Here is a 27,020-nt window from a genome sequence, read left to right as displayed (position 1 = left end):
TAGTAAGATTTGGGGAGGGAGGAGCACCAAATGCCTGTGTTAACCCAGTGTCCTTCAGTGGGAATTCTCTCACACCTTCTTTTCCATGAAGTGGGTTTTATTGTGTGCTTCCTACATGCTCAGGGCTTTACAGGACTATCCTCAATTCATCTTGATACAGACCGACAAGGCAGACAGGACCAGAGTAGGATCTTTAAGATGAAGGCCTGAAATTATTGTGGTGCCTGCCTGTGTAATCCAAAATAAACACACTAAATTGTAAAGTCAGGAAGGCCAACAAAGTTCTAATTTTCCCCCTTTGCATTTATGATGATGGTTTTTGGGAAGGAGCAAATATGGTTTATTTTCCCTCCCTTTGTTTATGTGCTTGTGGGCCTTTGTTTACATGACTTGTCAGGTAATCCAATGCTGGAGGTAGGTGCTGTTATTAGCCCCATCTTATAACTGGGGAAACTGAAGCTCAGTGAGGTGAAGAACTTGCTGAAGGTCACATCAGTGTGAGAGCCAGATGTGAGCTCAATTTATCTGACTCCCAAGCCTAAGGTTTGCCCAGTTGGTCTGTCGTGCTGAGCTGGTACACAGCGCCCCCTATTGTCTCATGAAAGGCTGTTTGCTCCTGCAGGCCTGCCTTCCTACATCTCAGGGTATTGAACGATCAGCCCTCAAGAAGCTGGAGTTATTTAACTTTGATAAACTAGCATGATGAATGTGGGTAAAGCAAACACATTTTCCTGACAAGAGCCACCCATGGGTCCCTGGGGTGAGGGGTGTAAGGATGTGAAAGGCAGATAAGATTTTATCCTGATGTGTTGAGTGGAGCTAACAGGATTTGTCACTCTGTGCAAGATAGGGACAGGAGTGTTTTGTCCTCACCTAATTAGCACTAAATGGCCACTGTCAGGGGGATTTAAAAAAGAAACAACAGCCCCAGGCCTTTATCAGCTCAGGCTCTTGGCTGAACCCTCTCCAAGCTTAAGAGAAGTCTGGAAGGTGGGAGGATCCAAACTAATCATTGCAAGTTCCCACACTCAGCTGGATCCCTCTGTCCATGGTCTGCTGGCTCATGCTCACTGAACTCCCCAGAGGCCGCTCATAAACCGGGCAGAGAGAGGAAGGACACTGATGCCCCACTGGGCTCACTGCTCTGTGAGTCCCACGCGGCTCTGCCCTTGCTGGCACCCTGCAGGACAGCCTCCTCTTTTGACAGATTGAAGACACTGAGGCTCAGAGCACCAAGTGACTTGGCCCCAGAGCTGAGTGTCATACCTGGGGTATCACCTTTGGCTGTCCTCGAAATGTCTTATCTTCTCTCCAAGGCCGTGTGCTGTCACCCCCATTTAACAGCTGAGGAAACTGAGGCCCCAAAAGGCTAAGGAACTGGCTCAGCTCTTATCATTAGAAAGTGTTAAGCTTGGCCTAATACTCTGTCCAACTGGGACAGAGGTGCTGTCTTCTCTAACCACTGCAAGAGCCCGCTATTTTACACAGCAGTAATAACAGCAGTGGTGATGATTATAACAATTATGGAGCTCTTGTACATGCTGTGAGTAAATTTTAAGCTCTTGGTGTAGCCAGTCTCATTTCATCATTTCCATAACTTAGAAAAGTATGGATTTTTAGCTCTGTTTTCCTTGCAAGGAAACTGACACTCTGAGGGGCAAAGTGTCTTGTCCAAAAGGTAGAGCCAGCAAGTATGCCAAGTCACTTGGCTCTGGACACTATTTCCACAATGCAGCCCCAGGCAGGAGACCAGTTGCATGTTATCTCTGCCTTTCAAGAGATTTTGCTGTAGCTATCAGCTCTGTTCCGACCTGGTAGAGGTGAGGTGTGGTGGTGTTGGCCCCGTCTGTCTGCCTCAGTCTTGGTTGAGGCATGGGGAGGAGTTGGTTGGTGCTCCGAGTTATCATGAGAAGCTCATGTTCTTCGGCAGGAAATGAGGAAGAGTAAGGGTTCATTTGATTCTAATGAGCCTTGTATGGACTGCCCATGGCATCTTACACAGATGGATGGGAGAGAACTAAGGAGAATTCATTTTTCAAAATAAGCAGTAAATATAGAGTTGAAGAGGCAGGCATGTTTAGGGGACTGGATTCGGGAAGCTCTGGCTGACACTTGGTGAGGACGTGTTTCTCATGGAATGCGTGTGTCCCGGCCTCCCTCTGTCTCCTCCCCACCTTAGGGGGCATCTGGCTCCACAGTCCCTTTTTATTTGACTCTGTTGATCAAGGACCCACTGTGGAGGGTCTAGTTGGGGGCACAGTGTGGGGTGGTAGATATTAATCAGATCACCACACAAACACGTGTGCTATGGAGGAGAGGCCCAGGGAGCTGGGACGTGGACCCCTGGGGGCCTGTCTCAGGCTGTGAGGACAGAAGAAGCCTCCTGGGGAGGTGACATGTGGTCTCAATAAGGGAACTGAGATGGGGCCCATGAGGTTGTGGGCCTGGGTCAGGGAGAAGGGAGAGTGTGACAGGTGGGAGCTGAGGCCCAAGAGGCCAGCAGGACAATACTGGTCCTCCTATACCGTATGCCATCTCAACTGGCTGCTCCTGCTGTTAAAGGATTCCTGGGCCTTGTGTGGATCTGGAAAGTTCTTACTGGGGCCCAGCACAAGCCCTCAGAGCATCTCTGCTTACCCAGATACTCAGCTCTTCTGGGTACAGGAGGTTAGAAAAAGAGAAGGGCCCTAACCTATAGAGCAGTGGTTAGGGCATGGGCTCTTGAGCAGGGTTCGAATCTCAGCTCTGCCTCAGTTTCCTCATTTGTCCTGTGAGAATTATAACTGTGCCTTCCCCAGTTGTGGGGGTTGATTTGGACAGTGCACGGGGAACACGGTGCCTGGTCAGGGCAAGTGCAGCAGGCATTAGCTGTCATCTGTCAGGGTCCGTGGCTGAGGCCCAGCACTGACATCCACTTTGGGTCTGGAACTGTCTGGCATCTGCCCTTGTGTGCGGCATAGGTAGGGAGCCACTTTCTGCACTCAGAGGAGGCTGTCTTCTTCATTCCTCACTGGCGGGGGGGTAGCAATGACCCACAGAGACATGGGATTGGCCACCTCCCTTTCACTGGGTCCCACAGCAGCCTGGCACAGGAAGGAAAGAAGCAGTGAGCCTGGGTCTGTTCAGTTTTCTCCTTTTATGGTCAGCCTGCAAGCCTCCGGCTCCCCAGCCATAAACCATGAGCTGGTGTTTGGGATTGGGCCGAAATAGCTGGTCTGTGGGGAGCTGGCGTCTCCTGAGAGTCTTCAGGGCTGCTGTGGGGGAGGGCCCGCCAGAGCCCTTCATCTCCTCAAAGCTCACATGCCGACGTGCACGTCCGAAGCCAGACACCCAGTCCGGGAGAAGAAGGGAGGAAGGCACATTTAGGGGTGGGTGTGACACAAAGCCAGGGCTCTGGGCCCAGAAACTCAACCAGACAGAGGCCATGTGGAGGACCCCAGCTCCGGCCCGGCACAGCTCTGTCGGCTTCTTCCCCACTCTGACCTGCTGCGTCTCAGACCCTGTGTTTGGGATGCTGAGCCTCCTCTGTGTCTCCTGGGGATGCCTATGCACCCTCTGGGAGGTAGCTCAGTTGTCACTTCAGCTGTGAAGACTTTGTCTCTCAGGGAGCATCAAAATGAACGCTACCTTCTGTAGCACTTTGGGCACGTCTCCCATACAGCGTCAGGCCTCTCAGAAGCAGAGGCTAAGTAGGTCTCGGTGACCTTTGTGTTTCCTGGCATACGATAGGCCCCATAATGTTTGCTGAGTGACTCTGTGGATACAGGAACAAGGGTTTAGCATGGCTGCTATCTCAGATGCCTTTGAGAGAGACTGATTGATTCAAATCTATAAGCACTTACTGAGTACCTGCTTACTGTGCCTCATGTCTCATTCTTGGCACCTGGAATGAGGCATAGGCCTTGACCTTCAGGAGTTCATGGACAAGCATTAAAAGCAGTTTGTAACTGCTGGAACATGAATAGATCTGTTTAAATTTTTCTGAAATCAGATTCCTTGATTCAGAGATAGTATAAAATTAACTTAGTTTTTTTAAAAAAAGCTTTATTGTGGTATAATTTATGTACAATAAAGAAATCCATTTTAGCCCTGGCTGGTGTGACTCAGTGGACTGAGTACCGGCCTGTGAACCAAAGGGTCACTGGTTCAATTCCCAGTCAGGGCACATGCCTGGGTTGTGGGCCAGGTCCCCAGTAGGGGGCATGCGAGAGGTAACCACACATTAGTGTTTCTCTCCCTCTCTTTCTCCCTCCCTTCCCCTCTCTCTAAAAACAAATAAATAAAATCTTTAAAAAAAAGAAATCCATTTTAAGTTTACAATTCATGGTTATTTGTGAATTTACAGGGTAATGCAGCCATCACCATAATCTAATATTATCTTTTACCATCTCGAAAAGAAATCTTGTGCCCATTTGTAGTCACTTTCCACTCCCACCTCCAAGTCCAAGCAATCAGTGATGCCCTTTCTGTCTCTAGAGCTTTGCCCGTTCCGGACATTTGATATAAATGGGGAGTGAATGATACAGTACATGGTTCTTCATGACTGTCTTCTTTCACTTAGTGTAATGTCTTCAAAGTTCGTCTGTGTTGTAGCGTCTATCCGTGCTTCATCCCTTTTTACGGCTGAGTAATATTTCATTGTATGGATAAACCACATTTGTTTATCCTTTTGCCAGTTAATGGACATTTTATTGTTTTGACTTTTTGGCTATTATAAATAATGTTAAGTAGCATAATTTTTCCTAAGATGGAAAAGGAAAACTCTGTCATAGCATGGATAAATTATTGATTACCATTGTAAATAATCAGCACCCTTGCCACCTAAAAAGTACTGAGGGGAAACAATGATCACAGTGAAACTAAGTCCCACCGTGGGGGGGAACATTCGGACTATGGGCACCTTTACAGTATTAGAAAAAGGCACCCCTTTCTCAAGGCACTTTCCCCCCTCTGCTGGAAGATTGTTGTAATACTCATGTACATCCACAGTGGCCAATGGGATGGTCCCCGCCTGGAGTTACACACTGTCCCTGGCAGCCCAGAGGGGACGTGCAGTAGAAAAGCGCCCAACTTAGCTCTAGGGCACTATGGAGTCAGAAGAAGTATTGTAGAGGAAGTGATTCTCAAGATGCCATTTCAAGAATGGATGAGGGCATATACCCCAAAGAATTGAAAACTGGCCTTCAAGCAAGAACTTGTACTAGAATATTCACAGCAGCACTTATCACTGCAGCCAAAAGATAGAAACACCCAAGTGTCTATCGATGGACTATTATTGGGCCATTAAAAAGAATGAAGTTCTGGAACATGTTATAACAGGGATGAACCTCAAAGAAATCATGCTCAGTGAAAGAAGCCAGACACAAAAGGCCATATATTATATTGTTGTATTTATGTGAAATGTCTAGAATAGGTAGATCCAGAGAGACAGAAAACAGGTTGGTGGCTGCCAGGCATTACGTGGAGTCAGAATGGAGAGTGACTGCTTAATGGGTGTGGGGTTTTATGTTGGGCTGATGTGGATATTTTGGTACTACATGGAGGGATTAGCTGCACAAGCTGTGAATGTACTACATGCCACTGACTTGTTCACTTTATGTGGTTCCTTTTATGTTATGGGAATTTCACCTCACTGGGAAAAAGAAAAAGAAACAAGGGAATGGAGTAAGTAGGAGGAGAAGTGGTAGAGAGGGTGCTTTGGGCAGAAAAATACAGTGTGTGCAAAAATTGGGAGGGGGCAGCGGCAAACTGCTTTGCACGTTCAGAAGACTTTACTGCCTTGTGTCAGACACAAGCTCAGGCTCAGGAAAGATGAGAGATCCCCAGGAAATCAATTTCCTGGGATCCGCATAGGTCAGCAAGCAGTACCCACACTGAGCCTTTCTTCTGCCCAGAATCAGAGCTCTGTTAGCTTCCCACGCTGTCAGGCCGTGTGTTTCTGATGGGAATGTCCAGGCCAGAGGTCCCCTGGTCACTCCTAGCACAAAGCCACCCTGGCAGCTTCCAAGCCTTCCCCTGGAGCCTGCTCCTCCTCCTGGGAACCTGTGAGGAAAGGCCTCAGGATGAGCCTCTGACCCTATAAATCTTGTGTGCCTTGGGCCCTTCCCAAGGCTGCTGGGAAAGCCTGCCTCTCTCCCCAAAGCAGGTGGATCAAGATAGCTTGTCCATCTGTCAGTCTCAAAATCACTCCTTAAAATAGTGGAAGTTGTCTGGGCCAGCCCCAGGTGTTCTCTGTCTGCCTGGGTTCTGATCACAGGATCTTGGTTCCTCCATTCTCTTGCCCCTCTGGCCCTTCCTGAATCAGTTTTTAACTGGTTTTCTATTTTGCTCTGTTCCCACGTGGATTTCTCCCTCTGGGTGGAAGGTGGAGGCACAGGTATGCACATTCCCTCAATTCTAGCACAAGGAGCTGGTGGCGGTGCCAACGCACAGGTGCCTCCCATCTACAAGAAGGGCGACGCTGACTTCTGTCTCTCTCCAGTTTGCTAGGGAGATGAAAGGTTTAATGTTTTCTTGTTTTTATGCTGAAGGAATTGCCTCCAGTGCACGAGTGTGGGTTATCTGAGGAAGGCCAAGCAACGCCATGACAAAAAGCAAGGGCTTTGGAGTCATGCAGACTCTGGGCTTGAGTCCCAGCCTGCCACTTTCTGGCTGTGTGGCCGTGATCATTTTCTAGGGCTGCTGTACAAATTGCTGCAAACTTGGTGCCTTCAAACAACAGGAATTTGTTCTCTTACAGTTCTGGGGGCCAGGGGTCCAAAATCCAGGTGTTGGCAGGGTTGCTTCTTTCTGGGAGCTCTGAGGGAGAGTCCAGCCCACGCCTGTCTCCTGGCTCCTGGTGTTGCCTGTGGTCCTTGGGTGTCCCTCAGCTTGCAGACACATCACTCCCATCTCCACCTCCTTCTTCACGTGGCCTTCTCACTGTGTTGCTCCCTCTTCTTTCTCTTATAAATGCAGACACCGGCCATCGACTTAGGTCCTACCCTAAATCCAGGATGATCTTATCTGGAGATCTTTAATTACATCTGTAAGATCTTTATTCTAAGTAAGGTCACCTGATGAGTTTCTGAGTGTGCACATCTTTTGGGGCCACAGTTCAACCCACTGCCATGACCTTGGGCAAGTGGCCTCACTTCTGTGCTCTCTTTTCCTCATCTGTAAAATGGGGCCGATGCCAGTGCCCACATCAGGGGCTGCTGTGGAAATTCAATGGGTCACCACGTACAGGAAGGGCTTAACCCAGGCCCGTGGCACAGTGAGCAGCAGCTTTTTCTATTCTCTTTCATAAAAGTTATGGTTATAATGGTGTCCTCAAGAGCAATAAAAGCTACTTTTATGTTGACCAATTTGGGTGGGTTGAGGGAACGCTTATACAGACTCATAGCACAAACATCAACAGGATAAAAGACGGAGAGAAAGTAAGTGTCCTCCCTTCCTGGTTGCCTGTCCCTCAGGCTCTGTCCTCTCTGTTGCCAGTAACAAGAACGGGTTCATAATATATCTGACACATAGACAAGTATTTGAGGGGGGTGTGTGTCCTTTTAAAACACAAAAGGTAACACGCAATATTACCTAGCCTTTTCTTTTTTAGCTTAGTTCATCTTGGAGAGTGTTCTGCATCAGTCCATGAAGATTCTTTTTAATGGCTGCCTCATGTACCCTTTTTGGCTATACCAGAATTTAAGTACCAGAATGTGTTTCACTTCTCTGCAGGTGGTGAACTGGTTAAATGGTTTATTTCTGGTCTTTTGCTATCACTGATGTTATTGCAGAGGCCAGCTTATGTGTCTCTCTTTGGGCACACGTGTGGGTGTCCCTGCTGTGCATGTTTCTGAGGGGTTGTGGGCAGCCCAGGCACTGTAGCAGGGGCAGGGCGTGTGGGCCTAATGGCAATCAATGCAGCTGGACTGGAAGACAGGACTGTGTGGTGATGGAGATCTCCCTCCTCTGTCCTGTTTGTCCCTGTGGCCCTTCTCCCTGCAAGGGCCTCCCCTTGGCCATCAGCTCAGAGGTCAGACTTACCTGAGTGGCACCTCTCCACACCCCTGAACATGAACCCAAGAGGCAGATGTCACCCAAGGTGGAAAAAATGAGAATGAGAAAGAGAAATTAAGTAGCCTTTTGGCTCTTCTGCCTTTTGTTCTGAGGATGTAGCCCAACCAAGTCACCAGGATGTCCATCTGTAATCTGAGGGAAGAGACAGAATTGGTTGGAGGTGGGCATAGGATACGTGGAGTTTCCCCAGTCATCTCCTTCATGTTGCCCTGGGATAGGCCTGATCTTCTTTATGTGATGGACATTCCCTGATCTAGACATGTTCTTTTCTGTCCTCTCTGGTCCCCAGGGAACACAGGCATTGCCTTCTCCAGTCCCATTTATCCATCCATCCATCCATTGTTCCATCGAACAAATATAATTGAGCACCTACTATGTGCCAAGTACTGGACCTACAATGTTAAACAAAATGGATAAGCCAGCTCTTCCACAGTTTAGAAAACTCGCTTTCTAAAGTAGAGAGAGGGCCAAATATGAGGTCATTCCAGGTGGGTCTGAGTGGTGTGAAAAAAAGAAACAGGTTGATTTTTGAGTGTCCAGAGGGTATGGCATGGACCCCAGTGGACAGAGTTAGAAAAGGCCTCTCTGGGAGTAGAAGCCCTTGAGATGATGGGAAGTCATCGGCCATGGCAAGAACTTGGGGGAGAGTGTTCTCCATGAGGAGCAGCCCCTGTTTAAGGGCTGAGTGTGTGTGTGTGGGGGGGGGTGTTGGTGATGAGAGAGTGGTGCCAATGAGGCAGGCAGATGGGGGACATCACAGCAGACCTCATAGGCCGTGGTGGGGAGATTGAGGGCCACCAGGACTCACCTGCTGGTTTTGACAAGAGTGTGGCATTATCCAACTGTTTTAAGAAGATTCGACTTTGGGTGGTGGGCACCCACTGCAATCTACAGATTATGTATCATAAATATGTATACTTGAAAGCTATGTGGTCTTATTAACCAATGTCACCCCAATAAATGAGAAAGAAGATTCCTCTACTGCAATCCAGTACCGCCTCACACCCATTGGAAGGGCAGCTATCAAAAACCAGGAAGTAATGTACTCCTGAGGATGGGAGGAGCTGGAACCCTGGAGCGCTGCTGGAGGGAATGTAAACTGGTGCAGCTACTATGGAAAACAGTATGGTGGCCTCTCAAAGAGTTAAACGGAAAAAACATATGATCCAGCAGTTCTGATCATGTACCCAAAGGAAGTGAAAGCAGGGGTTTAGCTGATGTTTTTACACCCAAGTTCTTAGCAGCACCATTCACAATGGCCACGAGGTGGAAGCAACCCAAGTGTCCATCAACAGATGAATAGATAAGCAAAATGCGGTAGACCCGTACACTGGAATATTATTCAGCCTTAAAAAGAAAGGACATTCTGACACATGGATGAACCTTGGGAATAGTATGCTAAATAAAATAAGCCAGTCACAAAGGACACACATTGTATGATTCTACTTAGATGAGGTTTCTACAGTCAAATTCATAGAGACTGAGAGTGGCATGGTGGTTGCCGGGGGCTGGGGAAAGGAAGAATGGGGAGTTAGTGTCTCACGGGTATAGCATTTCACTTTGGCAGGGTGAACAGAGTTCTGGAGATGGATGGTGGTGATGGATGGTTGCACAGCAGTGTGAATAGGCTCGATGCCACTGAGTTGTACACTTAAAAATGGTCACAATGGTAAATTTTATGTTAGGTATATCTACCACAGTGTTTTAAATTTACACGAGGAAAGGTTGCCCCGTGAGAATGGCATGGGGCACAGGCAGAGTGGGGAGATGGATCTGGGCCAAGAGTGATGGTTCTTAGACCAGGTGCAGCAGCAGTGAAGGCACAAGTCTACAGATTTGAGATCCAATTCTTGGGAGGCAGATCCTTCCATACTGGAGGCCACTTCCTGCCCCGGTTTCATTCTTCCCACCTTAGAGGTTAGCACAGCTGCTTCCCTAGCCTGGGCAGTAGTCCTCACTCCTTCCTCTGCCCGGTCCCTGCTGGCCTCCCCAAGCTGCCTTGTCCCTCAGGCCTTCCTTCATCCCCCTGGAGCCTGGGCCCCTCTGGACCCATGTTCCATTTCCTCTGCACTGTCTTGGGAAAGCAGAAAGAGCCCAGGCTGTAACTCACAATGCTTCAAAACCCACGTGGGTCACTGAAGTGGCTGTGAGACTTTGGGCTACTGAACCTCAGCTCCCTCAACCCCAAAAGAGTCTGGATCAAAGACCACAGATGGAAAGTGTCAGACAGTGTGTCTGGGCCACAGTAGGTGTTCAATAAATAGTATGCATTGGATTCAGATCCTGCCTCATCCATGTACTAGCTCTGGAATTGTAGGCAAGTTTTAAAATTTCTTTGTGCCTCAGTTTCTTCATCTGTAATATGGGAATAAAAAGTGCATTTCATAGAATATGTGAGGGTTGAATGAGTTAATACAAGTAAATGCTTGACACAGAGGAGGTGCTAAGTGTTAGACACTATTACGTGGTAATTTGGGGACCTAGCATAGTGTTGGCTACTGGGTAGGTGCTGTAAAAGTATTTGTTGAATGAATGAATCAATCAATCAATCAATCAATTTCTTCTGTGTATATTGAGCTTCTGCATCAAGGAGCTCATGTCTTCTAGGTTTGGGGTTGGATTTTTTCAAAGCTCACCAAGCTAAACTTTGTGTCAGGGTTTAGGGCTTGGAGGCTAGGGTTCCAGGAGCAGGGAGATGTGTGACAGGACAGGATGCTTCTGCCTGTGACGGGTTTGTGGTTTTGTGGGGCAGAGACACAAGCAAAGAGAAAAGAGCACAGGGGCAGTGGGACTCTGCAGGTGGAGCGTTGCCTCTGTCTTGGGAATGGACAGTGACAGCTCCAGAGTTTCTGGGAGGGGCTTGGAGGCAGCAGTGGATTATTTGAGGTGGCTGGTGGGGGCGCTTATTTCTTTGAGCAATGTTGCCTATCTGTGATAGTTTGGAAGCACTGACAGAGACTTACAGCCAAGACACCCCCTGGCTCCCTCACAGCGGGGAAGCTTCCTGAAAGATGTGTCATCTTTGAGACTGGGAGACCAGGAAGTAGCCAGAGAAAGAAGAGAAAGGCCTTCAGGGAAGAGCCTGAACAGAGAGGCATGGGATGTGTTCAGGGGTTGTCTCGGTGGGGTCCTGGGGTATTAAGAGTAAGGATGATAGAGGTGCCAAGGCGGGGAGGTAGACAGCAGCCAGGCATGGGAGGCCTTAGATAACATGCTCAGGAGTTTGGGGCTTATCTAAGGCCAGTGGTGGGCCAAGCACAGATTTAAGAACAACTCGTTAGCCTTTTGGCGCTCTCTGAACAGCACCATGGTGGTGATGAGAGCAAGCGCCTTATGAAAGGCAGCAAAAAGGAGCCAAGAAGAAAGTGGTTGATCTATTTTCTAAGGAAGATTGGTATGATGTGAAAGCAACAGCTATGTTCAATGTAAGAAATGTTCCAAAAACACTCGTCACAAGAACTCAAGGAACCAAAATTGCACCCGATGGTCTCAAGGGTCTTTTTTTTTTTTTTGAAGTGAACCTAGCTGGTCCGCAGAATGAAAAAGTTGCATTAGAAAATTCAGGCGATTGACCGAGGATGTGCAGGGCAAACCTGCCTGTCTGACCTCCAGGGCATGGATCTTACCCATGACAAAATGTGCTCCGTGGTCAAAAACGGGCAGACCATGACTGAAGCTCACATTGATGTCAAGACTACCCATGATTATTTCTTTGTTTATTCTGTGTTGGTTTTACTGGAAAATGATACAACCAGATTCAGAAGACCTAATGCTCAGCATCAACAGGTCCGCCAAACTCAGAAGATGATGGAAATCATGACCTGAGAGGTGCAGACAAGTGACTTGAAAGAAGTGGTCAATGAACTGATTCCACTCAATTTATTGGAAAATACAGAGAAAAGTCTTGCCAGTCTATTTACTCCATGATGTCTTTGTTAGAAAAGTCAAAATGCTGAAAAAGCCCAAGTTTAAACTGGGAAAACTCGTGGAGCTACATGGTAGAGTGCACAGATCTGGAAAAGCTACTGGGGTTGGGACAGGTGCTGAGTTTGAATGAGCTGATGGATCTGAGCCCCCAGACCAAGAATCTGTTTAAAATTTAGACATTTAATAGTGACAATTAAAAAATTCTAGTTATGATTTTATTTTCTTTAAGATTTTGTTTATTTATTTTTAGAGAGGGGAAGGGAGGGAGAAAGAGAGAGAGAAACAGAGAAACATCAATGTGTGGTTGCCTCTTGAGCACCCCCCACTGGGGACCTGGCCCACAACCCAGGCATGTGATCTGACTGGGAATCGAACCAGCAACCCTTTGGTTCACAGTCTGGTGCTCAATCCACTGAACCACACCAGCCAGGGCTCTATTTATGATTTTTTAAAAAGCTACTTAAAATTTGCATACCAAAAATTCACCCATTTCAAGTGTAAATTTCAATGGTGTTCAGTAAATGGACAGAGTTCTGTAGGCATCACCACAAACTGAGAACCCCAAAATGATCCTTCAAGGTCATGTGCAGTAACCGTGTCTCCATCCCCCCCGCCCCCCCCCCCCGCCCCGCCCCTGCCAGCAAACACTAATCTGTTGTCTCAATGGATTTGCCTGTTCTGGACATTTCATGTAAATGGAATCATACAATATGTAGTCTTTTTAAAAAAATATATTATATTAATTATGCTATTATAGTTGTCCCATTTTCCCCCCTTTATTCCCCTCCACCCTGCACACCCCCTCCCACCCACATTCTCCCCCTTTAGTTCATGTCCATGGGTCGTACATATAAGTTCTTTGGCTTCTACATTTCCTATACTATTCTTACCCTCCCCCTGTCTATTTTCTACCTACCATTTATGCTACTTATTCTCTGTACCTTTCCCCGCTCTTCCCCCCTCCCACTCCCCCGCTGATAACCCTCCATGTGATCTCCATTTCTGTGATTCTGTTCCTGTTCTAGTTGTTTGCTTAGTTTGTTTTTGATTTTGTTTTAGGCGTAGTTGTTAATAACTGTGAGTTTGTTGTCATTTACTGTTCGTGTTTTTGATCTTGTTTTTCTTAGACAAGTCCCTTTAACATTTCATATAATAAGGGCATGGCGATGAGGAACTCCTTTAACTTGACTTTATCTGAGAAGCACTTTATCTGCCCTTCCATTCTAAATGAAAGCTTTGCTGGATAGAGCAATCTTGGTTGTAGGTCCTTGTCTTTCATGACTTGGAATACTTGCCAGCCCCTTCTTGCCTGTAAGGTCTCTTTTGAGAAATCAGCTGACAGTCTTATGGGAACCTCTTTGTAGGTAACTGTGTCCTTTTCTCTTGCTGCTTCTAAGATTCTCTCATTTTTAATCTTGGGTAATGTAATTATGATGTGCCTGGGTGTGTTCCTCCTTGGGTCCAACTTCTCTGGGACTCTCTGAGCTTCCTGGACTTCCTGGACATCTATTTCCTTTACCAGATTGGGGAAGTTCTCCTTCATTATGTTTTCAAATAAGTTTTCAATTTCTTGGTCTTCCTCTTCTCCTTCTGGTACCCCTATGATTCAGATGTTGGAATGTTTAAAGATGTCCTAGAGATTCCTAAGCCTCTAATATGTGGTCTTTTGTGTCTAACTTCTTTTACTTAGCATAACATTTTTGAGGGTCATTCAGGATGTAGCATGAATCAGTACTTCATTGCTTTTATGGCTGAATAATATTCTGTGGCATGGCTATTCCACATTTTGTTTATCTAGTCATCAGTTGATGGACATCTGGGTTGTTTCTATTTTTTAGCCTTTATGATGATGTTGCTATAAACATTCACTTGTAAATCTAGTAGGATATGTTTTCAGGGCTCTTGGGTAGATTCCTAGGAGTGGAATTATTGGTTATATGGTAAATTTGTGTTTACATCTTTAAGAAATGTCCAAAGTGGAAGAGGCTTGGGGAAGGGTTTTATAAGATCGAAGGAGACCTTCGATCCTGAGGGGCTGAGCTCTGTGATGGTGGGAATGGAGCTGAGGAATGGACTGGAGAAATGCTTGCTGCTTTGCCGTTGCCCACCAGTGGATATGACGCTCTGATTTCTCAGCTATGGTTGATTTGTTGATGATTAAAGGTATTGATAAGTCTCCCTGTGTCCATCATAAAGAAGGAAACAGGTTCCAGAACCTGGCCCCACCCTCTGAGGCCACTTTGAGAGAAGATGATTGGCAATGCCTGCTTAATCACTTTGAATCTCACGATGCCCACATACCCACTAGGATTCTCTGGTAGTGAGCAACAGAGCCTGACTTGGCACCTAATCTAGGGAGGGAATTTGTGGAGAAGTGTCTGAGAGCTCACAGATGGGATGGGAGGACTGGGGAGCCAGCCTCAGGAAATGACAGAAACTGCTCAGGCTCCGGGGACAGGATGTGAGACCCCCCGTGGCTGTGTCCATTCCCTGTCCTAGATCCAGCTCAGAGGACCTGATTGACACTGCCTGGGACCCGTTCTCACTTCGTGGCTGGGGGAGCTGGTGGAGCAGCCCCACCAAGACTGTACATGGTGGCAGGGGAAGGGCAGGGGACACATCTTCTAAAGGAACACAGGCTGGTCTTCCTGGAAGAAGAGGGAATAGATGGTGGATTTTCAAACCAAAGAGTGTCCAATACCCCATATTCCAGATGAAGGAACTGAGGCATGGAGAGGTTAAAAATACTTGCCCAGAGCCACAGAGCTGGGAAGTGACAAATGGATCCCAGTCTGTCTGGATCCAAAGTCTGTGTTCTGTCTGGGAGTGAATCTGGACAGAGTGGCTTTCCCAGGACTCCCAGAGCTGGTGGGGATGGGAAGGTCACTGCCTCCTGAACAAGCCAGACTCTAGAATGTTTCTGGGGCTGCCCCCAGTACTTTGGGGTCAGGAAGAATATCTAAAAGAGTCCTGCTGCCCTCTTGGCTTTGGTCTTGTCCCCTATGCCCCAGGCAATGAGCCCAGCTGGCCCCTTGTCACCCATAGTGGGGTCAGTGTGCAAGAGCTTAGAATGGGAGGTCCAGGGGGCTCAGACCCTCAGCCCAGAGCTACTGCTAACTCACACCTCTCTTTCCTTTCTGTTCTCAGATCGAGAGGATCAGTCCATTCTGTGCACGTAAGTGGAAATGCTTTTTCTTCTGTTTTTCTGGAGTTGAAATTCAACCTATTAAATAAAGAAGAAGGTCCATGAGGGCAAGGCTCTTTGATCTGCTCACCATCCCAAGCACCTTGCCTCATATCTCATTAGGGAGTGATGCTCCCTAGACATTTTGTTAAACAAATGTTCTCGTTCTGAGTCAGGCACCTTACATTGTCAATGACACCTGGTGCCAGCCTCCCCTTTTTAAACTAGCATTTATTGAGCACTTACTGTGTGCCAGGCCCTGAACTAAACACTTTACATGCAGAATTGTATCTAATCGCAGATGCCATCTCTGTGGGTGAGGAAGTCTTGGCTTGTATTAAAAAGTACCACTTTATAATTTCACAATTAACAACCATATCTGCACCATATTTGTTGTTTCATGTCATTGTTTCTTTGAGGACTTGGGTGTATGGTCAGAAGATATTAACTCAACTTCGAATCATTCAGAGAATCTTCACCATTCAGGGAAATCCCTCCTGTGGTGGGCAGAATAATGCCCCCTCCACCCCCAGACATCTCCACATCCTAATCCCCGGGACCTGTGATTCTGTCAGGTTACATTGTGTGGGGGGTAGGAATGAAGGTTGCAGTTGGTAGTAAGGTTGCCAATCAGGTGACCTTAAAATAGGGAGATGGTCCTGGATTATTCAGGCGGGCCCAGTGTAGTCACAAAGTCCTTAAAACTAGGCAAAGGAGTCAGAGGAAGAGAGTCAGAGGGTGATGAATGTGAGAAACACTTGCCCTAAGATTACTGGTTTTGAAGATGGAGGGTGCCTAAGATGACAGGCAAGGTGAAGAACAGCTCTGAAAGCTGGAAAAGACAAGAAAACAGGCTCCTCCCTAGTGCTCCCAGAGAGAAACACAGCCCTGTTGACAGCTTGGTTTTAGCTCAGTAAGATCCATGTCAGACATCTGACCTCCAGAATGTATGTGTGTGTTGTTTTAAGCCACTAAGTATGTGGTAATTTGTCACAGCAGCAAGGGGAAACTAATACACCACCAGCCCCTCCTACACTCACTCCTGCCACAACTCATTGTATATTCAACAGATTTAATGGGCCAGACCCCCTGATGAGTAGTAGGCATGAACCATAAACACACATGATCCCTCAAGAGGGAAGATAGCCACCAGGACAATTATCACACACTTCCCTTGTGTGCTGTTTGAATTTACTATTTGACCCTGTGAAGGCACCACCTTTTCAGAAACTTTTATAAAATGCATATACATTTTTAAAAAATCAGCCAGGTAACTCTGTAATTACAAGCTATGAAAATATTGAAAATACAAAGAATGGAACATGTAAGGAACTAGGAAGTTGCATAATAGGAGGAATTATAATCAAGGAGAACAGAAAGTCTCACCCAGAGAAGTGACATTTCAGCAGAGATGACAAAGAAAAGAGGGGAAGAGTTTCCGTCATGTGCAAAGGTCCTGAATTCAGGTGGACCATGTTCTCTCTGAGAAACAGGCCCGTTTGTGAGAGAATGCCCCCCAGCAAAAGTCCTCTGTGGGAGAAGGGCCATTGCAGGACATCTAGGTTACAGTTGGCAGTAACCCAAGGGCCAGTTGAAACCAAGCAAACACTGTCAATATGTGAAAAGGACCAGGTGTAAAACAGTAGGGAATAGTGGGGAGTGTGGTGAAGTGGCCCATTTGAGGGGGCAGCAGCTGCTTCTCTCCAGCCCACTATTGCCATGGGGGAGTGCAGGTCCAGTGTCTCCAGATACTCCTACATTTCAATAGAAGCTGGCAATCTAGTTTTTTTTTTTAATGTGAAATCTCCAATTTTTGAACATTAACACCTAATTTGCATGAACACACACAGAGCACCATTCAGATAAATTCTATTTGTGGGCTGGCTTTGGCCGGTGGGCCACCTTGTTTACAACACCTGTCCCAGAACTTTGGGCCTGGAAGGATCCTCAGAGATGACCACGCCCACTGTTCCTGCCATGCACACAGCAGTGAGTTGCAGGAGTTGCAAGAAATTTTCATGGAACATCTAAATCTGGAATGATTCACTTTATTTGAAATGAAAGTAGATTCAAGTTGGTCTCAGTAACAGTACCCCTTTTCATTCACTTGTATTCCAAATATTGCTTTGAGTGGGAGGGAAAAGGGCAGGGTGATGAATATGGTAGGGGATTGGATCAGTGACATGCAGCCAGGCTTGTATGGTCAGTGTGAGTTGTGTATCAGGGTGGCCGTGGCCATGACAAGTGGGGTTCAGCACTGGGGTCTCACAGTTGTACATGCCACTGAGGAGAAACCAGAATGTTCTTCAGGAAGAAAATAAACACCTGCCTACCTAGTGCTGGTGAGGTCACCGCTGATGGACCACGTATGCCAGAGTGAGGTGAGAATGGGACAGGGGGCCCTGCTAGTCCCCCCGTGGGGCTTGTTCTATGTGCCCCTTACAGTGTGGGCATCTGGCCACGCCAAGCACACTCTCTCTCCTGCATTGTCTGTGTTGCACACTTGGGATCCCTGTGTCTAGTTGACACTTATACACGGGTGGTACTCTCCAGGGATCTTGCGTACAAAGCCACAGATGCATTACTTTAAGGCTGTCTCAAGGGATTTTTCAATATTAACTTTTGATGACTTATATGCTGTTGGTGCCCAACCTGTATGTCAAAGGAGATTCCACTTCCCAGCTCATGTCTTTAGGGTCAACCTCTCTAGAATCTAGGTTCATTCATGGCAGGGGCCTTGGGGCATCAGTGGATCATGTCACTGAGAGACTCTGTAGAGTGGGGGTTAAAGCCACACCATCCGGGTTGCAGTCCTGGCCCTGCCCCTCACTAGCTTGGATCTTCAGCCATAAAATGTAACCTCTTCATGGCTCCACATTCTCACCTATAAAGTGGGGAAGTGTAGGGATGATAATGGTATTTGATTCATGGGGCTGTTGTGAGGATTACATGAATAGTAATATGTGCATGTATAGATATAAAGGAGTGTATGTATGTATGTATAAATGAGTATACACATATTTACATAAATGTGTGTGTGTATATCTAAGTATCAAGCTCTGTAAGACATCATATATGACTTATAGGGCTTGGCTTGGTTCTCAGCCAGGTGAGCTATTATCATGTGTGTCCTGGAAGAATAGAGGCAAAAACCCATAGATCAAGTCCAGTCACCTCATTTTTCATAAAGGAGATCAGAAAGGTTAGGAGATTTTTCCCAGAGGCACACAGCAAGTATTTGTGAATAGTGAGACTTGGAGCTAAATTTCTTGAGTCCCGGTGAAGGCCCAACCCTCATGTGTTGGCTTTACCAATGAGCCAGCAACAGCCCCAGCTGACCCATGCCCCACTGTGGACTGTGGACAACAGGGACTGACAAATGGCTGGCATCTTCTGTATTTAGCACATAGATTTAGAAAAAAGATCTGCAGCCTTCCCAGAGAAATGAGAAGGAGCCAGCCTTGGGCAGGGTTTGGGAGAAAAGTTTCAGGTGGGAACAGCAAGGGCCAAGGCCCTGAGGTAGGGACACAGTTGCCTTTTGAGGGACAGAAGGTCCAAGCGGCTGGTGCAGGGAGAAAGGAGGTGGGTGGGAGGACGTGGTGAGGGGATGGTCATGCAGGGCCTGGCAGGCGGGGGAGAGTGCAGACCGGAGGCAGACCAGATCGCTCTGACCACTCAGCGAGGCCAGAAGTACCACTTGGGCGCATACGTGCACTGATCCTTCGGGATGTGGGGACGCTTCATCACCTGGACACAGCACTCCCCACTTGGGTGGCTCAGACTCTGTGGCAGAAGACACTGGTCTCAGGCCAGTCTCCTTTCCAAGGCGGGTGACTCAGGACACTCACGCAGGGCCAGCGTCAACTCTTGTGAAACAGTGGGGCTTCTGAGGGCTTTGCATTGGGTGCTTCACCCAAGGGCTGCATTACCTCCCAGCCAGGCCCTCCCCTCTATCCCTGTCATTCTGTCTTTGAAAAACTACTTTCTGGTCAAGGTCTGCAGGATTTTAAAAGGTGGTTTTTTTTTAATTACACAGAGCAATTTTGAAAGGACATGGATATCTCAAGTGAGCCGCAGCTGTGTTTAGGGGGTGAGCCCTTGGAGGCACAGATCTGGGTTCCATTCCCGAGTGTCAGCAATGTGTTCTTGGGCAAGTTGGATAAGTCTGCAATCCTCAGTCTCCTCATCTGTACAATGGGGATATTAATTGTTTCTGCCTCCCAGGGCTGTCGGGAGAATTGAAGGAGCAAGGTAGGGAAGAACTGAGCACAGTTCTGAGGACCTAGTAGGTACCCCATAATAGTTAGCTAGTGTTCTGATGCAGTGGTGGTGGTCAGTACTAGTTGAAGTTCCGCTGAGCCTCGCTTGCTGGAGGCTCTGCACACAGGAGAGAAACCGAGGCTTAGGGATCAGAATGCCAACTGTGCTGGAACCTCTGCCAGCACAGCTCCAGGGATCCCCGAGTTAGAGCTCTGTGAAGAGTTGAGTAGTTGTGCTAGAGACCATCTGTGACACTTCCCTCCCATTTACACACATCCCTTTTGAATGGCTGCTAATCCTCCACTGAGCTATAGAACCACTTAACCAGATTCCAAGTGTCAGATCATTTTGAGGTCATTTTCAATTTTACCCACTAATGGTTTTTGTTGGCAGAACTTTTTCTGTAAATTCCTCTGCTTGTTTCTTTGAGGATGGGTTCCCAAGGAGTAGGATCACAAAAGCCAACACCGTGCATGGCGATTTAGAGTCCTGATTCAGGAGTTTGGTTTGAAAAGAATTTACGTGTCTGACTTATGTACGGAATGGACGGAGCAGGACATGAGCTGTGACTCCCCAACCTCCTTTGCCTGGCACCATGGTTATGATTTTGGCTGTATATGCACATTATTATTAGATTAATAGTATTCCTTAAATGCAATCATTTTTTAATAAATAAAATCTTTATTTTGAAATAATTTTAGGTTTACAAAATATTTCACAGACAATGCAGTGACTTTCCATAACCCCACTCATCAAGTGTCAGTTTCCCCTGACATTACCATCTGATATCACTGTGGTACATCTGTCACAACCAGACACCAACACTGGTACATGGCTACTAATTAAACTGTAGGCTTTATTTATATTTCACTAGATTTCCCCCTTAATATCCTCTTCCTGTTCCATGTCCCATCCAGAATACCACGTTCCATTCAGTTGTCCTGTCTCCGTAGGCCTGTTAGCTGTGACAGATTCTCGGACTCCCCTTGTTCTGCGTGACCTTGACAGTCCTGAAGAGGGCCGGGCAGGGATTTAGCAGAACGTGCTCAGTTGGGTTTGTCTGATGTTCTCATCATTACACGGGGTTGCAGGTTTTGGAGAAGAACGGCGCAGAGTGAAGTGCCTTCTTCATCCCAGCTCAGGAGTTCATGATACTCACATGACATCTGCATGATATTAATGTGACCTATCACTAGTGATGTTAGCCTTTGTCACCTGGCTAGGGCTGTGTCTGCCAGCATTTCAACCTCAGTTTCCTTCTGTGGTGTCACCCGAGGTAGTGATGTCTGTGAAAATCATTGTTTTACTGTTCAGGTTTACAGGGTGGGGCAAAAGTAGGTTTACAGTTGTTAGCATGGAAAATAATACAATCATTAATGAATAAAAATAGAAGAATGAACTCTGTATTGTGTACTAATAACCATAAACTTCCTGTTGCCCCAGCCTGTACATTTTCTGACCGTGTGCTGCCTAAAACATCTCAGGTACCCCTGGTACGGGACCTGCTAGACCTCTGTCCCTTAACGTGGCAGCATATCAGTATCTGGGCACCTGGTTGAAGAGACTAAATGGCCCGGATAAGCCCCAGCAACTCTTGATGCAGTGGCTTGTGTCGGACCTGGAAAAACCTGTTTTTATTTAGTGTCTTAGCGTTTGTGAGGCAGCGGGGCCAGCCAGTGATCTGGCGGGGTTGGAAACGCTCATTATGGGTCATCTACACAGAGGACGCTGAAGGGCCTGTGAGGTCCGAGCTGTACATATCCTTCTGCTTCAGGGTGGAAAGAGGGCCTGGCGGGTGGGGCTCTGGAGGGGGGTGTCAGGGAGTAGCCTTCTCCAGCAGAGGAAGGGGCCTGGAGTGGCCCATTTGGGAGTTCAAAGAGGGTGAGAACTATGAGCTGGAGGAGCAATGGAGGACCCTGTAGATTCTGATTAATATTTTGCTGCAAGAGTATCTGGTCCTCCCCCAAGTGTCTGACCCATCAGTACAGCCTGTGGTAGAGAGATTTCTGGGGTTAGCTGGTATCTACGGGAGTTGACAAGAGGTTTCCTGGTCTCGGTTTCTGGGGATCCTGGGCTGGAAGTGAGCCCACCCTGGACCAGGGTCCTCTGCATGTTAGCTGACTCTTGATTAAGGAAATGAAGTGATGGGGGGCATTTGGGTCCCTTTCACTCCTAAAGGATGCTGTGACAATACGTGGAGGCCCTGAGCAAGGCAATGTGAGGCTCCAGGACAGGCCAGATTTTCATTCTGGAGGCAGCCAGTGTGCCAGACAGAACAGCACAGAGTCCCGGGCTCCGCTCTGCCATGTCCTCACCATGTGACGTGCAGGAAGTACTTAGCACAGCGCCTGATAACACACACACACATGTACCTTTAACCTCTGACTGATATTCAGCATTTCAAAAAAGGCAACCAATTGTCTTATAAACAGAATTATTAACAGATATTAACTGTAACCGGCTTCCTTTCTAGACTTTTGCTGCTCCAGCTTTCGCTGCGTGTTTACAGTTGTGAGTGACAAGTTCTGACTTAAGGTGCCAAGGAGCTCTCATTGCCTTACACAAAACTGGAGCCTCCTATCCGCCTTTCAAAAATGCCTTTCCAGCTTTTTTCCTCAGTGTTCCTTATAACAAGCTCCCAAGGTCAAAAGGACAGGCTCAGGCGATAAATATTTATTTTGCACCAACTGGTGCGAGGAGGTGCTAGGCCCCAGGGGTCCTGGTGGTGAACTAGATAAATAAGAATTTTAGGTGGTGATGGTGGCTATGAAGACAGTGAAATGCACCGACGGCAGATTTGGACAGTTTGTAGTTGGTTTGGGATTGATATACAGAGAAACTGGAAAATAATAACACAAGGTAATTATTAACTCCAGAGAAAACTAAAGCCGGGCAGGACAGAGGAATAATTACAGTGGATGAAGTGTAGCGTTTCTGTCATCTTTATAATGCAAGCCCCAAGTGCTGATCTAACCGGAAATGTGTATGTGACCAGATGGCCTCCATGGGGAAGAGGAGAGGGTTGAATGGGAGCTGAATTCCCCTCCTCCGTGGTGAGAAATCCACATTTAATGCTTAACAGTGAATGTTCAGAGTGAATGATGTAGCGCCACTTAGGTGTGTAGTTGTAAATGCTAAGACAACCCGCTGACCTGGTGTTTCCTGCCTTCCCAGCATCTAGAGGCCACCTACAGCCCGTGGCTTATGGCCACTTCCTCTACCTTTAAAGCCAGCTTGCAGCAGCATCAAAACTCTTTCTCTGGCTCTCCAACCAGCCTTTTATAAGGACCCTTTTGTAATCACATTGGGTAACTAGGATAATCCAAGAAAATTACCCAATCTCCAGACCCTAAATTTAATCATAGCTGCAAAGTCCATTTTGCCATGGAAGATGACTTAGTTGCATGTTCTGGGATTGGATGTGGACATCTTTGGCGAGGGGAGCATTATTTAGGCAACCCGAGAGCCCTTTGAGCATCTATGAGCCAGGCCCATGGGTCAGACATGTGTCATCTGCCAAGGTACCTGGGTAGAAAAATGAATATGCTCATCTGCGTTTGCAGAAAAATAGCATTGCTCAACCATCATCTACTGAGTGAGTGAATTCAGTGTGGGGCAGAAGGGAGTAGGGTGGAATGTGCCTCCCAGACAGCTTCATAGCTATGTGACCCTGCACAGGTGGCTTAACCTCTCTGAGCTGAGTTTATGGAGAAGCTCTGAGGATGAAAATCAACCCACCCTTCCCTCACCCCCAACAACCACATCAACACCAGGTTCTGCTTCCTGTAAAACAGTGCGGTCTAATAGGACTTTTCTGTGATGATGGCTGCTGAGCACTTGAAACATGACTAATATAACCAAGGAACTGGAGTTTTATTATTTAATTTTAGTTCATTTAAATAGCCACCTATGGCTAGTGGCTCCTGCACTGGACAGGGTGATCTGAAATATTTGTCACCTCTGTCCACTCCTCAGATTCCATTGCCTCTCCCTAATTCATTTAATGTCTCTGAGCCTCAGATTCCCTGTTTGTAATATGGGTTCAGTAGGTGCTGCACTGGCAGCTGTTGCAGGGATGAAAGGAGTGAGTTCAGGGAAGAGACTGAGAAGAACCCACTGCCTTGTGACTGCCGGCAGCCAGTAAGGATCAACTGCTGTTACAGTGATTACTATTTACTTACTCTATTATCCTCCCTGCAATCCGTTCTCCGCCCTGCAGCTTGATTTCTTCCCCACTGGTGCTCAATGCCCATCCCCTACTAAAGTGGTTTCCTGTACTTATTAGAGGGACATCAGCACTTTTTACTCAGGCCTAGAAGGGTGTTTGTGATCCAGCCCAACCTGTCTTCCCTCATCACTCACTGCCGTCCCCCTCCCTCTGACCCTCCAGCTGCACCTGCCCCTTTTGCTCCCACAGGTGCCCCGCATTTCCTGATGGTAGGCCTTTGCCCCTGCTGTTCCTGCCGCCTGGTGCTCTCTTACATTGGTTCTTCCCATGGCACTGCTTTGCATCTTTCAGGGCCCAGCTCCTCCTCAGCTATGCCATCAACAGCTGGCCCCTCACCTCGGTCCTCTCACTCAATCCCGTCACCCTGATAAAGCAGTAATAGCCACCTCAAATGATCTTGATTATTTACTCACTTCCCTGTCCGTTGCCTGCCTCCCTCCTGCAATGTGTGTTCATGGCGGATGGGACCCCCTCATCCGCTGCCCCCCCACCCCGCACACTGCCCTGCATGCAGCCAATCCTCAGTGATAAGGAGGCACCTGGCCAGTGCGAAAAGGCGAATCCCCAAATCCTTCAACTGTTACTTGAAAGTACATTCAGTCACCTCTGAACCACCAACAGCTTAGCTGTCCTTATTAAATTTTATCTTGGCTGTGGCTAAAATCAGCCAAGTGACTTAAGGATCTACAAGTTGATAGCAGGGTATAAGCTTTTGGAAATAATCAGTGGTCAAGATAAGCCAGGTTGGGACTAAGAGCTGGCTATAGGTGATTAGTAGTTGAGATACGCACAATTGAATGAATGTAATTGTTGGACGTGAGTTCTGTGTGGTCTAGCATGCAGTTCATCCAGTGTGAACAAGTTGGAGGCCCTGGCTGCGGGACTGGTACATCGAGGGGCCCTGGGTTGAGAGAAAGCTGCGTGTTCACAGAGTAACTGTGTGTGTGCATGGGAGAGGTTAAGGGAGAAGGAGGGTGGTGGGCACATGAGATTAGAGAAGAGTGAGTGGGGTCTCCTAGGTCCTGGGAATGAGTTTGACCTTTAATCTAAAATGGACAGGAAAGAGCTGGAAGGCTCAGCCAGAGCTCAGCGAACTCTGACCAGTGAGGCACATTTGGTGCCTGTCTGTATTTTTGTAAATAAAGTTTTATTGGAACTTTATAACATGCCCATTGTTTATACATTTCCTTTTGTGCTACAAAGGCAGAGTTGGGACAGAACGTGTGACATGCAAAGCCTAAAATATTTACTGTCTGGCCCTACACAGAAATGGTTTGCTAACACCTGGCTTAAACAATGGGGGGGAAATGATATAATTTATATTTTAATGATAACATGAATTGAACGTTGAAGGTAATGATCTAAACAGAACATATAAGCATTAGGGGAACATGGTTATTAAGTAATAAAATTTAACATCTTTGCGTACCTGGCTTTGTTCTAAATGTTATATATATATATTCACCCATTTAATCCTTATAATAATCATACAAGCTTTTAGTATACCCAGTTTTTAGATAGGAAACTGAGGCATGGGAGTAGTTCAATGACTCGCTCGAGGTCACACAGGTAACTGGCAGAGCAGGAATTTGAACTCAGGCAGTCAGGTCCTAGAGCTCATTGTGCTATTTTGCTTATTGATGCTGCAAGGAAAGGAGGTGCGGGAGAGCTGCAGGCAGTATTGAGAATGGAGGCAGTGCTTAACTGGGCTTTGCAGGGTATGTAGGAGTTGGATCACACAGATGCCAGAGGACTTTGCCATCTGCAGGGGTGGGAATCACATGAGGACCAGGGACTGAACGGCTCTGAGAGTCAGAGCCAATTTGGCTTTACCACCAAGGACTGACCACCAGCTGAAATGAACTTGGGAATGGTGTTCAACCCTGGGAGCCAGCACCAGCTACCTGATTCATAAAGTTATGCAATAGAAAAATGCAGTGCCCCTTGTTTAAAAGTCACTACAAATTTCTAGATGGCTATAAGAGCATTAAATCAAGCACGGGACCCTCCTTGGGGCTCTCCCTGTGGGACTGCCCGGGTCGCACACCCATGAAGGCTGCTCTGCATGGGGCTGAGGGCTGAGCAGCCATTGGGTAGCTCCTTCCAGCCTCTGGCACTGGACTGACTCAGAAAACTTGGTGGTCGTGTAATTACATAATTACAAGGCCATACAGCTGTCTATTGTCATGAATCCAGGTCTTCCTCCAGGAGCAGGGGCCTGGGCTCCAAATCCCCTAAGAAATAGGACAGAGGATTAGGGTGCTCAGACCAGGAAGGTATTTTCACCCCCAGAGTCAGAGGCCAGAAAAGCAAAGCTGCATGTTTCTGAAGCAGCCCTGAGTACATCAATCTTCAGACACCCTGAGCCTGGAGCTTGGGGTGTTTTCTTTGGCAGAACCTCCCAGGACAATTTATTTTTATCGATAGAACTTGGAAACTGTGGAGCCAAGCAGCCCACACGGGGAGAAGCAGATTCCCAGAGCCTGTGTCCCACTCCCCCTCCCCCACGAGGTGGAAGGCCAGGCCTTGGTCACGGGGTCATGCCAATGTCTTTGTTGTAAAAGTGAGGAGGTGGGAGACGTTGAGAGCAGAGGTCTGGGCAGAGGGAAATGAGAAAACTGGGGAAAGGGAAGAGAGGCAGTATTGATCCTGGGACACGTGTGCACTGCTGACTCTTGGATCTGAAGGGCTTGGACCACCTACGGGTGGTTGGCCACACTGAAATTGTCTCTCCTTCCTCCTGCTCTGATCAGAGGCCAGCCCCTCCAGTTTGGGTGGACATCTGTCAAGTGTTCTGACATTAGCCTGATTGAAGTAATTCATATTTAGGTGTAAGTGACTGGGTGGCTTGGTTTTTTGGTCCCTGGTTATATTTTTAAAGAGCCTATTGAGGTGAGTGAAGGCACCCAGAATGTACAAATAACTCTTTGGTGAAGTGGTGTCAGGGCTTTGCTCTGTCTTTCCTGTGTTCCACCCCCTCTTCTCACTTATCAAAATAAAACATGGGCTCAGGCATCAAGGAGACCCACGTTCAAATCTCACTCCTTCCTTTTCTGTCTGCGTGATAGATAGCAGGAGCAGTTGGGACCTAACACTTTGCTTCAGCTCTCTGAGCCTCAGTTTCCCCAGGTGGGTGATGGGGATAGTCAATAACTCTTTCCTTAGGTTGTCAGAAGGAATACATGAACAGATTTGTGAGGCCGATGCCTCATGTAGAGTAACCCTTCAACAAATACCAATTCCTTTTCCCTCCCTTCCTCTGGTCCTAGAAAGCAAGTTCCTAGAGGGTTGGACCTGTGTTGTGAAATCACTCATTAAAATGTAGTAAAAGAGTCCTGATTACATTGGAATCAGAGACCTGACTTT

General features: G+C 47.3%; 1 protein-coding gene across 4 annotated transcripts in view; it reads left to right on the top strand.

Moving 5' to 3' along the window:
* Window positions 1-27,020, top strand: part of MYH11 (myosin heavy chain 11) — a 121,745-nt gene that overhangs the window by 34,837 nt on the left and 59,888 nt on the right. For all 4 annotated transcript variants that reach the window (XM_053929453.2, XM_053929449.2, XM_053929459.2 and 1 more), the window contains exon 4: window positions 15,130-15,157. In XM_053929453.2, the coding sequence (XP_053785428.1) occupies window positions 15,130-15,157 (28 nt within the window). The remainder of the gene's footprint in view (window positions 1-15,129; window positions 15,158-27,020) is intronic.

This window comes from Desmodus rotundus, chromosome 1 (genome assembly GCF_022682495.2).
Source record: "Desmodus rotundus isolate HL8 chromosome 1, HLdesRot8A.1, whole genome shotgun sequence".
Taxonomy (NCBI): Eukaryota; Metazoa; Chordata; class Mammalia; order Chiroptera; family Phyllostomidae; genus Desmodus; species Desmodus rotundus.
The sequence above is the reverse complement of the archived record's forward strand: the minus strand, read 5'-3'. Positions and strand labels throughout refer to the sequence as shown.